Below are 13,500 nucleotides of genomic sequence, written 5' to 3' on the forward strand. Positions count from 1 at the left end.
CCCAGTAGTCGTGTGGGAGCTGGAGCTGTGACGTCCCAGTGCTCAGAGTTAGGAAATATACGTCTGGAAAAGATTAAAGGCTCAATGTAATATCTATCAATGCATTTCGGGTGGAAATTCTCACCAGCCAATCTGCAGGTCTTGGTTGGTGGTAGGAGGAGGAACAAATTTGATGTGAGGGCTATTATTGGGTAGCCGGTACAAGCGCTTCGTTGGCTTCTTTTACGTTTAATAAGTCATGTGAGGTGATTCATACACCGTGATGACTCCCTCTCTTCCCCATCCCCGTGTACATCGACTACTAGGTTTCTCTAGAGTCGCGCACCCCACTCCTCCTCTTTTGTTTCCACTCGGACGTGAATCCTGGAATCTGACTGACGTTTTTTCGTTTGTTTTCTTGGTTTTTTACTCGACTACTAGGTTTCTCTAGAGTCGTTTGGTTCCCTGACTACTAGGCTTCACTAGAGTTGTCCTTGTCCTACATGACTGGCATCGTAGTTGTGCTACATGAATGGTTTCCTACTCCGTGAATCGTTGGATGTGGTGCAATAGCCAACAAGTGTTGTAGTCGGGTCCCACAGTGATGACGTTGTTGACTGTATGACGCGTATCACCTATGTCTCTATCAAAGTCTGCCTTCCTCTGTGAATGGTTACTCAAGATCGTTCACTCTGATAGGTAAATTTGGTATAATGTTGGGTGCATGCGTACAGGGCTGATGCTTTTAATTACCAGGTGCTAATTTCGGCTCAAATTTTCCCCTACCACGTCGCCCTCCTTTTCGCCCACGTTGTCCTCGTGCTTTTGTGGAACCTCCACGTCCTCGTGGACGTCCACGTGTGTTCTCTCTGCCAGGCACAACGGGTTCTGGGGATCTCTTGCGTTTACGGCTCATTGGAACCTCAGTGAGCTCCCCAATATCGGTTTGTTGCTCGTTGAGGGTCGATATCTGCCCCGGAGTAGTATCGGATGGTTCAGCTTTCGGTAGCACCTTGATATAGTCCCAACCAATCTACCCATGTATATGTGTCAAAACGTTCTCCCCTTGAATCTGAATTCACCTACGACTTGGTTAAGATCGTCGACTTTATGATCTCTGACAATCCAATGAGCGGGTACGAGCTTGTAAGGATTCCACTGATCCTGAAGATCACCGTAATTCAAGCCCCACAGGAAATCACCTGCTTTCCCAGCGTGGTTCGAGTACTCGAACATCAAACGTTCAAGCCGGCTGATACAAAATTTGTTGATGTCATTACGGACCATGCGAATGGTGCACGTTTGGATCCTCCATGCTTCCTGGATCCAATCCTTCCCTTCAGGTTTTTGCCAGCCGCCCCTTTGCAACTTATGCGCAATCCAAAGAGTACAAGCGTGGCACATGGCGGGTCCAGTCTGCCATTGGCTCTGTTGACTTGCATCCGCGCCCAGATGCAAGTGTAACCAATTTGTGATGCCTGCTTGTTCTCGCAATGGTATCGCCCCCCTAACGGCGTCCTTTACCGAGTACGCAAAACTGTTCTCCTTGATGCCTCGAGTACGCTGGAGGATTGGGATACCGGAAACAGGCATTGAATCTGGTGACTCAAGCAGAAGCCGCAAGGTTGTTAATTCGGGGTTCAAAACTTGGTGTATATCGGGGGTGTAATCCACGTAGTTGACGTCGGTGAGTTGGTCCAACGTGTCTTCCTCGAGCGTACTCGCTGAAGTCCAAACGCCCAACTAGCAAGACGGTGAATGTATGTCCCGATGAAAATCGCCGTTACTCACTCGTACATAGGGCCCACCAAGGGTAGGTTCAACCCTAGGGTATCATTGAGGGTAGGACCAGGGGTAAGGGTAAGGGTAGGCTATTGGCTACCCTTGCCTCTACCCTCTCTGTTTTGAAGGGTTACCCTGTCAAATTTAAGGGTAAGTAACTGTGCCAGAGCCCTATGAACCATTCGCTTTCAACATTGGTTTAGTGTGAATTAGTGTGAATTAGGCAAGAACTGATGTGTAACATATATCATCTGATGGTGCAAGTGTACCCTTTCATCACATGACCTGATTTAATTTCCAAGGGTAACCCTCTACCCTTGGTGAAGGGTAGGGTAATTTGGGGTAAGGGTAAGGGTAGCCTGTGATCTACCCTAGGGTTACCCCTGGTGGGCCCTACTCGTACATCACGTCGAGCCATAGGCTGGCCCCAAAGGGCGTCTCTGATATTGTCCTCTGGCTCTGTAGTTACATCATCTGGAACCCGGTTAGGCCCTCCTGGAAAGAAACGGCAACCCCGCCACCACTGTACGTCCCAGCAGTGGGTGAAAGAGTTATGCCTGAGCAACCGAACGGGGTAATAGAAGTCACCCAATTTGCAAAGGGCTCCTATACCTGGCCTCAATTGATGAGGAGGTAGCGAGTTCACCAGCCACACATTGGTCAGCATCCTACAAATTATTGAGCCTACTGGCTAAGGCGATTACTGAATGACCTACCAACGGTGAGTTACATCCTTTTTTGGCCGCGGATGAACTAGCTTGGAACAGAACTGACATTTCCACCTTTCAGGTACGTGAAGCCCATCAGGTTGACATGCCAGATGGCTTAGACGCCTGCACGACGCACACTGGAGCATGTCGCCCTCAGGTGGCGATATTGCTTCAATTTCCATGTAGAGGCCCATTACACCACAGCGACAATTGAGCTTGAGGGGGTCGGAGTTTGCATTCGTAATACTCCCTTGATCGCTCTCGCTATCCATTATCGACATCAATGAGTCGTTGTCGTTTTCGGTGTCGGCATCCCCCCCTTCTGTGGCCGGAGCTGTATTATCCCCTGGTGGCAGTGTTGGGGACGGGGTCAAGCGGGGGAAGGGACGCGGGGTACGCGGGGTAGACAGAATAGCGGTTACAGAAGGAAGGTCTTCGTCATCCTCGGAATTGGGCGTCTGAACACGTTGGTAAAGGTCGTTGATGTTGGCAACTTTAGTTTGAGAGGTATCCGATACCTCTATGGGATCCTCTGACTCTGGACTGAATGGAGTAATCGCCCGTAATTCGACTGGTTTGCTCGCCCAAGTGGGGTCTACGTATTCATCATAGTTGTTTCGATTCTTGACACTCTTGATCCACGTACGACAATCGGGGGACAATCGGCTCAACTTTCCCGTATACACCGAAGTGGAAACATTAGATGGGCTAGGAGTATCCACAGATATACTGAAGGCTTTCTTGAGTTTGGCTAAGCGGACCTCGTAAAAGGCTCGTTGAGCGTCCAACCCTCCCTTCAGGTGATAGACCGCATGATGGACAGCATGCTTGTAGGGTACCTTAAGGGGGAATCCCGCAACATGTCCCTTCAAGGAACCGTCGCGCATGCGCTGGGCTCGACCGTCACTATGCATATCATCGTATACGTAGACTGATTTGTCCTCGGGATTGTAGTATCGCGCCGTGAAGTGATTGCCAGATAGTTCACTGGTAACGAGGCTAACACCCACCAGTTCATACGTCAGATTGTGAGCCTCACGGAGGGGTTTCTGCGCAGGGTGTAAAGTGGTTGGGATATACCACTCAATGGGTTTATACACGTCGTCTTGCACGAATTCAATGACCAGTATCACCGGAAGTGAAATGATGTAGCGTCGATAGTCGGTACGTGTTCCTGAACACAGAAGCCCTACACCGTCTAACTTTCTCCAACAGGGAAGGTTCGAAGTTTCATCAAGTTTTAAAAAGGCCCGGAACCACTGAGCCAAACGCCCTTTGAATTTTGCATGTTCAGGTGCTCCCAGTTGTATCGTAAAAAGCGCTTGAAGACGATGGGTTATCTCACAGTGTCGACCCCCTGTGTTTTCGCAACCAGTGCATTTGTGGATCTCGCAATAAAGGGGCAGGAAATATGGAATGGCGTGCACTTCAACGTCCAACCCTTGGTGTGCGTTGAACTGGCGGAGGAAGGAGCTTAACCAACCCTGACCAATGGAGTGAGCGGGGAGGCCATCATAGATCAACCTGGGGACTCACAAAAACCATGTCAGGCGATTTAGTGTCTTGTATGATATTTTCTTCGAACAAGGCGTCTCGAACTAGATCTCGCTGCATATCCAGAGCAAGGCTGAGAGGTGATTCTTGCTCGTCAGAGGATTTGAGTGATCGTATTCGTTGCATGGTGCCCAGAATATTTCCAAGACCACCTTCGTCTGGGAGCCCAATGCAACACCTCTCGCTGAACTCCAACCCTCCACGAGAAAGGGCATTGTCAAGGAGAACTAAACTGACGTCAAGCCAGCAGGAATTCACCTTCCATGAAAAATATATAGATCCAAATGTTTCGTTCAGAGTGAGCGCGGCCTCCTTGCGCTGCTTATGGAGGGGTTTTTTGCCTACTAGTTTGGCCATGGTATCGGGAGCTCTCCCATCGTTCACATATGTCCTACCACGATTGGATAAAGGATCACGATTTGGGTGGCTACGACCGTGTTCGTCAGCCATCCGTTTCTCGCGCTTATCATTTCCGTAATGGGTTTTCTGACCCCCTGTCAATTGAAGTAACGTCAGTTTGTGTCTGGCAGACATTGAAGTACTTGCGTTTAGCTCCAACGTCCCCCCTTTCGAAAGCTTCCACGACAGCATGGAGTGCCTCTAACCCGGAGAGTAGAGAATGATTAGTGCCAGCCGCACGATAAGTCGCCCAGTGTGCCGCCTCTTGAGCATTGGTGGTATCAGGTAATAAGTTCCACAAATCGTCTTCCATCGCGCGCTGAGACTCCATGATCATTTTAGCTCTGGACGGCCTTAGCCACCAGGCCAGAAACTTGGTTGCGCGGGGAAATTCATTGATCAACCCTCGGGCTATTTTCTCGTAATCTTCATATGCGGAGACCTTGGAGAGGCGAATGACGCGGTTCACGAAGTCGTCCTGCTTTGAGGGATCAACTACTGCATGTTTAACTCCGACATGTGAGGCAGCTTGCCGAAAATGTTCAGTGCAACCTTTGAGAAGACCCTCTGCCGTGTTCCGAAGTGTCGTCTCATCTCGAACTTCACCTGGCTGGGTAGAGTAGAGTTCAATGTAAGCGAGGATGAATCCTTCTCTCTGAGCTTGACTGAAGTCCATTACCTGGAGACGGCTGTGAGTTCGGTTGGTTTCCCCAGAAATATCCTTGACTAACCGTGGCAAAGTGTGGGTCAAAATCATCTCCACCTCGCGACTTAACGACCTTGACGATCCCCCAAAACAAACTCAAAAAATGGACTTTGAACTCTTGAGCACTTTGTCCATCCATGTAAGACATGATGACAGGAATCCACCGTCCATGGACATGGAGTATACTGAAGAAACTTGGAGAACAGCACTGTTGCTTTTCCAGAATCCATGAGCTCCGTCTGTGACAATGCCGTTATAAGGACCATCCAAGGTAGCATCGTGGACACTCTGCTCCCTCATCCAAGGCGTCTGGAGTACTATGACGGTTTTCGGAAGAGTAGTGAACGATTCATGGAGAATGAAATCAGGACGTTTGCCGTGAAACTGCTGGAGTTGTTGGAGGAAGTCATCTCCTCCATTGGGTTGCTTGTACTGGCGGAGGATGTTGTTGCGTTGAACGGCCACGCGATCGTTGTTTAAATAGGCATCGGAAATGTCTGAGACGGGCGGGGTTCGACCGAATGGCGTTGTAGAGACGACAGTATCTACGTGAGGGAAAATATATAAAATATATATGTTCACTACGCACAAACTGTTCTCAGTTGTGTGTTCGTGGGGAGAATTAAGTCAGAATTTCGAGAAAAGAACAGAGATTTTTATAAGGGTTTTTCAAAGAAATATATAAAGTGTTTTCTGGTTTTATGTGCTTTTTGAGAAAGGTATTTTCCTTAGAGAAAAGGGAGTTCCGACCGTAGAGAAGTTTCGCGATGAAGGTCCAACTACGCTGCTGTGCTAAAGCAGACGACGCGTACCAAGTAATGCGGGTAGATACAAACTGCGATACCGACTTAGCAGGAAGGCACCGATTTGCACCGACAAACTACAAGGCTACCGACTTGCACACATTACCAAAACGATACAAGCTGTGATGTCCAAGTAGCTAACACGAAGTTATCACACACTACCAACGGGTTGTAGTTCGAGATCTCGCTAATAATCCTTTTAGGTGTTCACTACCCAATTTCCAAGATAAGATTCAAGTTTATATCACTTTTGGACTTTTGCGCCCGAAGAAACTGATAGCGTATAACACCACAATCACAATTCACTGAGTAGCGAATACAGCTGTAGAGCTTGGGCAAAACAATTCCTTGCCTTTGTGCTCGCTACGGGTCCTCTACTTATACTACACTACCGCTACACTATTTTTAAACATACCGAGTCTCGTTACTAAGTCGCTACATATCTTACTCATCTATTGTATAGTAGCTACTAAGCCTTTCGAGTCATTCTTCCTATCTTTGTAATGTCGTCGAGTCTCCTGAACTCTTTATGTATATCTTTTCGCTACGGCTTACTCATTCTCGAGTCATTAGCCATCATCGTATTTCATATTTCCCTTTTTATTGGTAGCTACCTTCTATCTGCTTACAGATCATTGGCAATTGAGCTAGGTTCGAGATTGTTCTATTTCCTTCTTTCGCGAAGGACTATTCGGGACATATGGTCGGGGAAGCGGGAACTTTTGTCGGTAGACTCGATTGGGTATATTATGTAATCGAGGAGCTTTCGCGACATAGGATGCGTAAGAAAACCGTCGTAGCGACTAAGTCCCTTGACCATTCTGTATTCCCGAGTGCTCAGACTTGTTCACTACAGTGGTTGACGCGAATGGTGTGTTCGCTACTCACTACCAAGGCTGTGATATTTCCTACAAGTACAGTTTTCCCTGTAGGTGACCTTAGTAGCTACTGTCAAGTATTGTTCTGCAGCGCTTCTAGTTAGGTAGTGACCATTCTCGAAGTTATTTCCTAGTAGTGAAGGGGTCATAAGTGTGTCACTACTCGTGAATCGAGTAAATTCGACCGTAGCGAGGTTCATTTCTCGCATGAAACATTTCGGGCCGTAACAGCGTGGAGACACCAACTCTCAGTTGGGCCAGTGTAGCCTCTGGGTGGGCAAGGATCAGCTGGTGGAAGCGATCTTGTTCCCAAGGAAGGGCCCTCTTGATAGGAGGACGCGGGTGGTTGTGTGTGCCAAAATGTTGGTAGAGGCAACCATCACTGTATCTAGTTAACCACTCGTATGCAGTGCAAGTCGAGTATACCATCGGTCGGAGACATAATCCACACACAAGAGTTTTTATCTGCTCCTCGATGACCTTCATATCAACGTGAGGACGAGCCAAATAATGACAACCATCAGTGGAACATGCAAAAACCCCCCAACATACCCGTTTTGTGCGGTGGCCGTTTTCGTGGTTAGGTGCATTTCGGAATCCTTTCCTCGACGAACTCGTTTTATGGGCCCATTGTGACGTGAGCTTACCCGTCATAACATATTCTTCCCAGGTGTAAACACGAGCCCAAGTGTTATCAGGCCATCCATCCCAAGTGGTTGGTGTTGGACGACATTTGAGGTCGATAGGAAAGTCACTAGCGACAGGGGAATGGGTTGGGTCGATATTAGCGGGCCGGTTTTCAACGGTCCTGGGTGCTTCAGAGTTGTTGTTGCTCGAGGGAGGCCGTGCTAAGGACTGGAGGGAAAGAGATGTTGGAATACTGGTAGCCGCTTGTTGATAGCCAATGATCTGGCCTATGTCTCAGTCAGTGAGAGACCCGGGAGATAATTATTATATCCTCGTACCGGAGGGTGACCATATAGGAATGAGATTTCCTCCATTCGGAACCAAATTGAGTATAGGTTTCGGTGTGGCTCCCTTGTCAATTGTCTCTCCAGACCGGGATCGAGATCGGAATAAGTCGACGACATTTCGAAAAAATTCCTTCAATGACAGACAGTATTAGGCACAAGGAAACGGCTAGGAAAAAGTGGCTAGCAATGAACAATTACCATGGGGAATGGGGGGGGGAGGGGGGTGAATAAACGATATACTCTAGGATGAATGAGTCAGAGAAGAAGAGATAAAGGATTGTGTGGTGCGTGACTACATTTTTGGTCAAAATTTCTAAGTGAATAATTTAGCATAAATCTATATTTTATTCTTTGACCTCTTTTGGTATTGAGTTCCTGGGGGCTCTTCACGATCATGCCAATTCCACTGAATAATCACGCGGGCTCGAGGAAAAGTCAACGAGGGCTCGACGCGGGTCGATGCGGGTTGACGCGGACTCAATGAGGATCGAACATGGAATCACGAGGGCTCGACGCAGTCCAATGGGAAACGACGAGGGATAACGAGGAGCTGGACGCGGGACGACGAGGACACGACGCAGATGACCAAAATCGACGCGGGTTAACGAAATTCAGGCCTATGTTTCTTTTTTTAAAGTGCCATCTGATTTCTTTGTTTTATTTTTAGTTGTCGACATATCCGGCTAAAAACATACCTTTTTCGCTCAACCACCCTACGCTAACCCACCCCACTGAACAGTTCCCTAAATCCTTCCACTCTGCGTTGTTATTCATGCTGACTTCTAATTGATGCTTGTACGTTCATGTTTATTTGTGACTTGTACGCTGCTATTTGGGCAGCAACAATTTTCAAGGTGCGTAAATGTTTGTACATCACTAAATCCTAACTCACTCCTCCAACCCCGTCCCTCTTCCCCTCGACCACAACTTGACCCTCCCAATCTATCATCATAATCCTCATGCCACCAACAACCCACCTACCTTCGCTCACCATGGCAACTGGCGACGCTCAATCCGAGCCTCATTCATCCGGCCTACTTTGTGCAGACGTGATCCAGCAAACGATCGACGTATATCGCCTTCCACAAACCAAAATGAATGATATACTGGAACGCGCTGTAAAGAGAGCATTGAAGGATGTCTGGAAAGAGGTAGTGGAATATACGGCTCGGAACAGCGTTTCTGGACAGATCTGGGCCCAAATTAGGTGAGTTTCTTTTGTTTTTTCCTGGTCTTTTCAGGAAATAAAACGTCTACCTCGTAGAGGCAGTTTTCACCACTCTGGAGCGCCCGGTTCATCGTCTGATTCACTACATGCAACCATCCGGTTGTTTGACTGTGCTCTCAAACATGTCGGCGGCGTCCACGCTCCTGAAAACCCTGAAGAGATGGCAAGTTTCAAAGGTGGTATAACAAAACGGTCTTTGGATGGAGAGAAAAAGGTTGATGAATATTTGTGTCTTACGGTTTTATTTTGACGTCGAACTACATGTTTTCTATGTCGGATAAGGGCAATATATTGTTTGTGAATCATTGGTAAACTATGTATATCTACTCTCTACTCTCTCCACCTTCTGTTCGAACATATACGCGTAGCGAACGAGGGCTCGTTCAATAAAACGCAGACTACGTGGGTTCGATGCGGATTTGAGCCCGCCGCGGGCCCCTCATATTTCAGGTACAGGGTTTGATCGGTCACATGTACACTATGGGTCATCTATACACTGCAACTTAATTGTCAATTCTTGGCCACAGAGCAAGGCGCTACCTGCCGCATTGCAGGACATGCTTAAGGATAACCCATTTGACATACCTGAATATTCAAAAGTAGGATTTGCACCTGCCATTTTGTCGTAAAACCAGAAGTTTCCCATTAATATAGTGATTTTGATCTGATCTCAAAACCTGTCACACTTTTTGTTAATAATTACGTGTCGGGATAGTAAGATTCCCACAATTGCATAGCCACTGTACAACTGAACAGTTTTCCCCGAAAAAGACACCCGATGCATGCAAGACTCACACACCAGCCTTTAGGTGGATGGAACTAGTCTTAATTCATATCGTATATACTTTCAATGTCTGGCTACAATTTGACACCAATAATGCGTGGAAATCATGGGTATAGCATCCTTGAAACCATATAGACCATTTCGGTGTACAAGAGAACGGTCAATCCCTGTAGCCCCCTCGATATAGAGCAGAGTATCTGCAAAGAATTGTAACGCCGGGTGACCAATAGCAAGAGTTATTACAAAGAGAATTGTCCAGATAGACTCCATGACATAAGATTCGACGAGTATTGCAACAATACTCATATACGGAGTCGAAAGCTGTGATTCTCCTGCGGACACCATATCAACATCACTAACTTATTTGAATGCTCAATCAATTTCATACCAAGTAGTTTTCTTTGACGCTGACTTTGAAAGATGAGAAATGCAGCTATCAGGATCGAGGGAAGGATTGCGATTGTTGTTTGAAGCGTATACTCCCCGATTCCAGGCTTCGTATTTTGACTGTCATACTCTGAACTTGTGAGTGTAATATCAAGAACTGTTGTTCTGATTCGCATTGCTAGAAGGGCATAGCATTGAGTTTGGGAGTTGGCAAGTCAATTTCATCGACTTGCCTGTGAAACTTAAAAAACACAGCAAGGGAAATAGTACCACAACGAATCGGACATAGTGTCTTGAGCCACCCCAGACAACCCATAAGCGCCAGATCTGGGCAAAGCGATTTAAATCAGCTGGAATACCAACAGAGGGGAAAGAAAAAATGTACTTGGATTGCTGCTGTTGATATATCGACTACGGACTGGCAGACAAAGCCCACACCTATTGCTGGCTGAGTAATAAAAGTTGACTCCAAATATAGCAATGGACCGCCAGGGAAATTGGCATGCTTGATATATGCATCTTGAATAGTCGCCGCATTCGCTACGAGATAATAGAGTCCGCAGAGCATTATTATACTGGACAATGTAATCATAAACTGTGCTTGTCTTCTTCTGTCATGGTCACGGAGGTGAGGAAGTGATGCGTGCAGATATAGACAGTAAAGGGAAAAAGCGGTGCCATAGAGTGTCCCAGCTACAGTCATACTGGATACAAGCTCAAGCTGCATTTCGAGAAGTAGGTCTCTCGGGAGTGGGGGATTGGTGTCCATTGAAACAGAGGAGTTGCTAATGACATCCACAGAAACTCTCTTCATTTATAAAGATTCGTTATTTCGGCCCGGGGGAGTCGAATCAATAATAGACATAGCATGCTACAGGAAGAATTGTATTGCGATCATGTATCATGATCAGAAGAAGTGTTTTTGTTGCGATCAATCAAAACCTGAGCGCAGATATGGAAGAAAATATCGATCAGTCGTTCGGCCATCTAGTAGTCATCAATCAAAATAATTCGGTCAATCACAAATGTCGGTCTCCTTTATCGTGTTCACTCCGAGAAAATTGTATATATGGCCATGGGATAATACAAGGGGCTGGCAATCGAGCAATTTCCTCTGTAAGGTATGGTTCTGACAACCGTGGAAATCCCAGGGACCACCTACTTTAGGTGTAGCGCAACGTCAGGAAATGCCTGATTGTCACATTTGGTCACTGTGTCCCTGCGTGGGTTATAGTATGAGTTGTGTAGACCTTCCATTTCACATAATCAAGAAATATGGTACATTTCGCAATCTAAGAAATATCAATTACATTTCTCTGAGTTTCTTGATGTGGGATTAGACAATGGATACTGTTTTCTCTTGTGTTCGATAATTGATTAACGGTTTCACCGTTCATGTCAATCATCGAGCGCGGGATCATCACTCTTCCACACTTCCATTTACGCATGGACCTGATGTCCTGGAAGAACATTCTCATTTTTCTTCAAGGTGATGAATGTGGAAAACTGGATCAAAGTAGTGTAGAGCACCTCCGTGTTGCGAAAGCAGCGCACAATCTACGCTTAGTGGTAAACCGACTTACATTTGGAGATAGCTTGATAGTAGAGCGAAGCGGTGTTTGAGAGTAAATGTAGCTGGTTAGGCTAAGAGTTGAGAGCGATTGGGAACTTAAAATTATCGGTAGACTACAGTGCTCTTATATACTACAACGATATAGGGTTTAGGGTATAGCTAAAAGAACTCATGAAATCATAGTGCCCTGCGGGCGTAGTCTACGAGAGGATAATGCATGGAGGCACAGTAATAATGTGTATAATGCATGTATTTGAAACAGGAGTCATTCATACGTCATACCGAGTGTAAGACTCAAGGTATTCATTTCAACACTCCTCCTTGAATGAACTCATTGTTGCTTTAAGTTAAGCATAGAGCGGAAAAGAGAGAATTTCACTTTTTCTAGGTTTTTAGTTAAAACGTCAGCAGGATTCTTTGATCCGTCAATCCAATCAAGATTGATTTGCTTCTGTTTTAAGAGCTCTCGGATATAATGGAAGCGAATGTCAATGTGCTTCGATCGTTTCTCCTGAACTTCAGAAGTTGACCAAAATAGACTGCCCATATTGTCTCCATAGAGCATTGGAGTTTGTATCTCGAAACCAATCTCGGTCAAGAGTTGGGAGACCCAAACTAATTGTCGCGAACAATCAGAGATAGCCATATATTCGGCTTCCGTCGATGAGAGTGCAACAGTCTTTTGTTTACGACTCAGCCAGGAAATAGTTCCATTAGCAATTGTAACAAAGTTGCCGGTAATAGATTTCCGGTCTTCTGGATCAGAAGCCCAATCCAAATCGGAATAGGCTATGACACCTTGATTCGAGTTATCATCAAACTCAAGAACCATATTTTTAGTGCCATTAAGGTACCGAAGAAGATGCATGCCGGCAGTATAGTGCTCTTTATTTGGAGTCATCATGTGCTGTGATAATTTTACAACGACAAATGCAATATCCGGTCGTGATCCGATCATGAGGTACATCAATGATCCGACCAACTGTTGGTACTTCGTTCTGAATCCATTATTTGGTACTTTATCGGAAGTTTTGAACACGTAACCTTTCGGTAACGGTGTTTCTTCAGATCCGGATTTAATACCGAATCGATCAAGGACCTTTTGGAGGTACTTCTGCTGATGCAAGAAGATTTTCTTGTTCTGACGATCTTGAGATATTTGCATACCGAGAAATTCTGTCATAACACCTTGATCACGACATTCCCATTTGGTCGAAAACTTTAGCTTTAACTCTTTGAGGAGCTGGGAGTTTTTCTTTCCCATGAAAGCTACATCATCAACATAGACAAGCGCAACTTCAAGTTCACGCGTCTTTAGATGACGGTAATAATATACGCCTGCATCGGATTTGCATCGGACAAAACCGATCTCGGTCATGCTGGCAGTTAATTGTTTCCACCAACTTAACCCGGCTTGCTTAAGGCCGTACAATGCTCGGCGTAATCTCCAGACCTTATTTTCTTTGCCGGTGGCTGTGAATCCTTCGGGTTGTGTCATATAGATTTCCTCATCCAGTTTGCCATATAAATAGGCAGTTTTTACGTCAACACTAAACATATCCCAATCTTCAAGGGCAGCGATGCCTAGAAGAAGACGGGCAGTTTCATAGCGGACTACTGGAGAGAAGAGCTCGTTATAGTCGATTCCTTCGATTTGAGAGAATCCTTTTGCGACTAATCGAGCGCAAAGGCGGCCATCGCTTTTCTCATTAAAGACCCATCTATTTTTAATAGTTCTTCGAC

General features: G+C 46.1%; 2 protein-coding genes across 2 annotated transcripts; one reads left to right on the forward strand and one right to left on the reverse strand.

Moving 5' to 3' along the window:
* Positions 1-724: 724 nt before the first annotated feature.
* Positions 725-7,902, reverse strand: AGABI2DRAFT_120917 (hypothetical protein; the record flags this gene model as incomplete). The annotated part of the gene is made up of 12 exons (XM_006464078.1): positions 725-1,012; positions 1,066-1,722; positions 1,771-1,804; positions 2,374-2,429; positions 2,478-2,530; positions 2,608-3,955; positions 4,008-4,511; positions 4,558-5,103; positions 5,156-5,238; positions 5,295-5,675; positions 7,459-7,720; positions 7,777-7,902. 12 exons carry the CDS (start codon positions 7,900-7,902, stop codon positions 725-727), a joined length of 4,338 nt encoding a protein of 1,445 aa, XP_006464141.1.
* An 875-nt stretch (positions 7,903-8,777) lies between these two features.
* On the forward strand, positions 8,778-9,263 carry AGABI2DRAFT_120918 (hypothetical protein; the record flags this gene model as incomplete). Its single annotated transcript, XM_006464079.1, has 2 exons — positions 8,778-8,992; positions 9,050-9,263. The coding sequence occupies 2 exons, from the start codon at positions 8,778-8,780 to the stop codon at positions 9,261-9,263; spliced, it is 429 nt and encodes a 142-aa protein (XP_006464142.1).
* Between the last annotated feature and the right edge of the window lie 4,237 nt (positions 9,264-13,500).

The sequence above is a fragment of the Agaricus bisporus genome (genome assembly GCF_000300575.1).
Source record: "Agaricus bisporus var. bisporus H97 unplaced genomic scaffold AGABI2scaffold_9, whole genome shotgun sequence".
NCBI lineage: Eukaryota > Fungi > Basidiomycota > Agaricomycetes > Agaricales > Agaricaceae > Agaricus > Agaricus bisporus.